This window comes from Nanorana parkeri, unplaced genomic scaffold, assembly GCF_000935625.1.
Source record: "Nanorana parkeri isolate BGI_ZX_2015 unplaced genomic scaffold, ASM93562v1 scaffold4990, whole genome shotgun sequence".
NCBI classification, from domain to species: Eukaryota; Metazoa; Chordata; class Amphibia; order Anura; family Dicroglossidae; genus Nanorana; species Nanorana parkeri.
This window is the reverse complement of record NW_017311250.1, coordinates 3,651-6,513: the sequence shown is the minus strand read 5'-3', so window position 1 is coordinate 6,513 and position 2,863 is coordinate 3,651. Positions and strand designations below refer to the sequence as shown.

Below are 2,863 nucleotides of genomic sequence, written 5' to 3'. Positions count from 1 at the left end.
AACCCTGGACCCAAAACCCTCACCTAACCCTGAACCCAAAACCCTAACCTAACCCTGAACCCAAAACCCTAACCTAACCCTAGACCCAAAACCCTAACCTAACCCCTAACCTAACCCTAGACCCAAAACCCTAACCTAACCTTGGACCCAAAACTCTAACCCTGAACCCAAAACCCTAACCTAACCCTGAACCCAAAACCCTAACCTAACCCTGGACCCAAAACCCTCACCGAACCCTGAACCCAAAACCCTCACCGAACCCTGAACCCAAAACCCTCACCTAAACACAACCCTAACCCCTTGGTGCCATGTACACAATCAGATGACCTCTGACCCTATATGGATCTGTATGGGGGAGGGACCTGTATGGGGAGGGACCTGTATGGGGGAGGGACCTGTATGGGTCACGTGTTACCTTGCTGGTGATGGTAGCATTGGAGGACGGTGACACCGGGGAGCTGGTGGCCTGAACAAAGAGATATTCGTTGTCTAGGAGAGGCCAGGACCCCTTCACGCTGCAGGTTTGGAAGTCACCCCTGAAAGTCCGCACATGGGGGTCCCCGAAGACCCCGCAGTGCACGTATCGGGGCTCGCTGCCATTCTTCTCGCGGTACACCTTCTCATAGTCACAGGCTTGTTTCATAGGTCCATCGGGTGGAGGAGGGGGAGGCGGCCTCCTCGGGGGGTGGGTGGGTCCCACCTTGGAACAGTTGAACTGGATCATGCGGTCCTCGATGATGTGTACGGCGGAGTGGTAGACCAGGTCCCCGCGGCAGGTCCGGGCCGTGTTACGGGTGCACTGGGAGTAGGAGCGCAGGGCGTTGCAGTGCGCCGCGTTCGCGTTGGAGGCCTGTGCGTTAGAATTGGCGGCAACATATTCCATGTTACATTTCACGATCTTGCACTGCGCGTCCGCTGCACAAAGGATGAAGGTGAACGTGTCAATAAAGTTTTCTCTCCTCCAGGACACAACATTCTATACATAGAGGAAATATTGTAATTCTGTCCATGCGGGACTGAGATTTACACTGCCCTGCTACACAGCTGAGCCAGGCTTATGGCCTGATGCTTCTCTGTTTTAGTTAAGCAGGTGACCTCCCTGCCCCCAGCCTGGGATTGGACAGTGAGGGAGCAGCAGAAGACTGATAAGTGATCACATGGCTTCCAATGTTGCCCCTCCCCCTCCCAGTCTGAGCTCTGCTGTGCAGAGGTTTATAGAAGGTGACTAAGATCAGCCTGACGCTCACATTCCTCCTCCATGGAGGACTTTCTATAACACCCCAATTACCCTCCTGAGTGATGAACATACCCCGTCTTCTGGATTGGGGAGGAGCATGTGACAGTGCGTCTGATTGGCTCTCAGCTGTCATATGGGGCGAGGAAAGTCCTCTGCCCTAACCCCTTCCCTGCTGACTGGTGACATCCTTCCCTGCTGACTGGTGACAACCTTCCCTGCTGCTTCCCTTCCCAGAATTATGAGATCCTCCATGCAGCTCCTCGCGTGGCCCTCGCGTGTCCTTACCGTGTTGATAGAACAGTAGAAGCAGAGCGGCCTTCAGGAGGACATTGGGGAAAGTTGTGGAGAGAAGACACCTGGAGGTCGGTCTACCCATCACCGTCCATTCACAGCCGCCGCGGGGGTCACTCTTCGGGGCTCATCCTCCACCTGCCGGTACAAAACCATTGATTGCCGGGACAGGAAATGGACAAAAGTGACAACAATTCAGTACGAAAGTCCTAAAGCAGCGAAACCCGAAATATATCCGAAATATCCCCGAAATATATCCGAAATATCCCCGAAATATATCCGAAATATCCCCGAAGTATATCCGAAATATCCCCGAAGTATCCTCGAAATATCCCCGAAATATATCCGAAATATCCCCGAAATATATCCGAAATATCCCCGAAATATCCTCGAAATATCCCCGAAATATCCTCGAAATATCCCCGAAATATCCCCGAAATATCCCAGAAATATATCCGAAATATATCCGAAATATCCCCGAAATATCCTCGAAATATCCCCGAAATATATCCGAAATATCCCCGAAATATATCCGAAATATCCCCGAAATATCCCCGAAATATCCCAGAAATATATCCGAAATATATCCGAAATATCCCCGAAATATCCTCGAAATATCCCCGAAATATATCCGAAATATCCCCGAAATATATCCGAAATATCCCCGAAATATCCCCGAAATATCCCCGAAATATCCTCGAAATATCCCCGAAATATATCCGAAATATATCCGAAATATATCCGAAATATCCCCCGAAATATATCCGAAATATTCCCGAAATATATCCGAAATATCCTCGAAATATCCCCGAAATATCCCCGAAATATATCCGAAATATATCCGAAATATATCCGAAATATCCCCGAAATATCCCCGAAATATCCCTGAAATATCCCCGAAATATATCCGAAATATATCCGAAATATCCCCGAAATATATCCGAAATATCCCCGAAATATATCTGAAATCTGAGATTCTGGGAGCGGACACTCTCTGTAGTTCCATCCAGCACCCCCGGGAAGAGATGATGACGGGGCCATCAGATGAACCCACAGAGGGGACGTTCAGAATTTTGGGACACAAAGCATCAGAACTTCCCAACCCCCGGCAGTGATTGGCACCTCAGCATTGCAGCGCCGGGGTCCGGGCTCAGACTCCCACCAGGGATCCTATCTGTGTGTCTATGGGTTCCTCCATGTAAAGGGATTCGGTCCTCCCGGGTCTTAGGAGAGTTCAGCAATGTCCTTTATGGGTTCTATCTCCGTTCCCTCCCTCAATATTGAGTGTTAGACACCCCCCCAGGTGTCATAGCCGACCCCCCCCCCTCATTATTC

General features: G+C 50.2%; 1 protein-coding gene across 1 annotated transcript in view; it reads right to left on the bottom strand.

Moving 5' to 3' along the window:
- Window positions 1–415: 415 nt before the first annotated feature.
- LOC108804071 (hemojuvelin-like) overlaps window positions 416–2,863 on the bottom strand; it is a gene marked incomplete at both ends in the record, with an annotated part of 6,036 nt that continues 3,588 nt past the window's right edge. Inside the window, 2 exons of the mRNA XM_018575835.1 lie at window positions 416–915; window positions 1,523–1,569. Of these exons, the coding sequence (XP_018431337.1) occupies window positions 416–915; window positions 1,523–1,569 (547 nt within the window). The remainder of the gene's footprint in view (window positions 916–1,522; window positions 1,570–2,863) is intronic.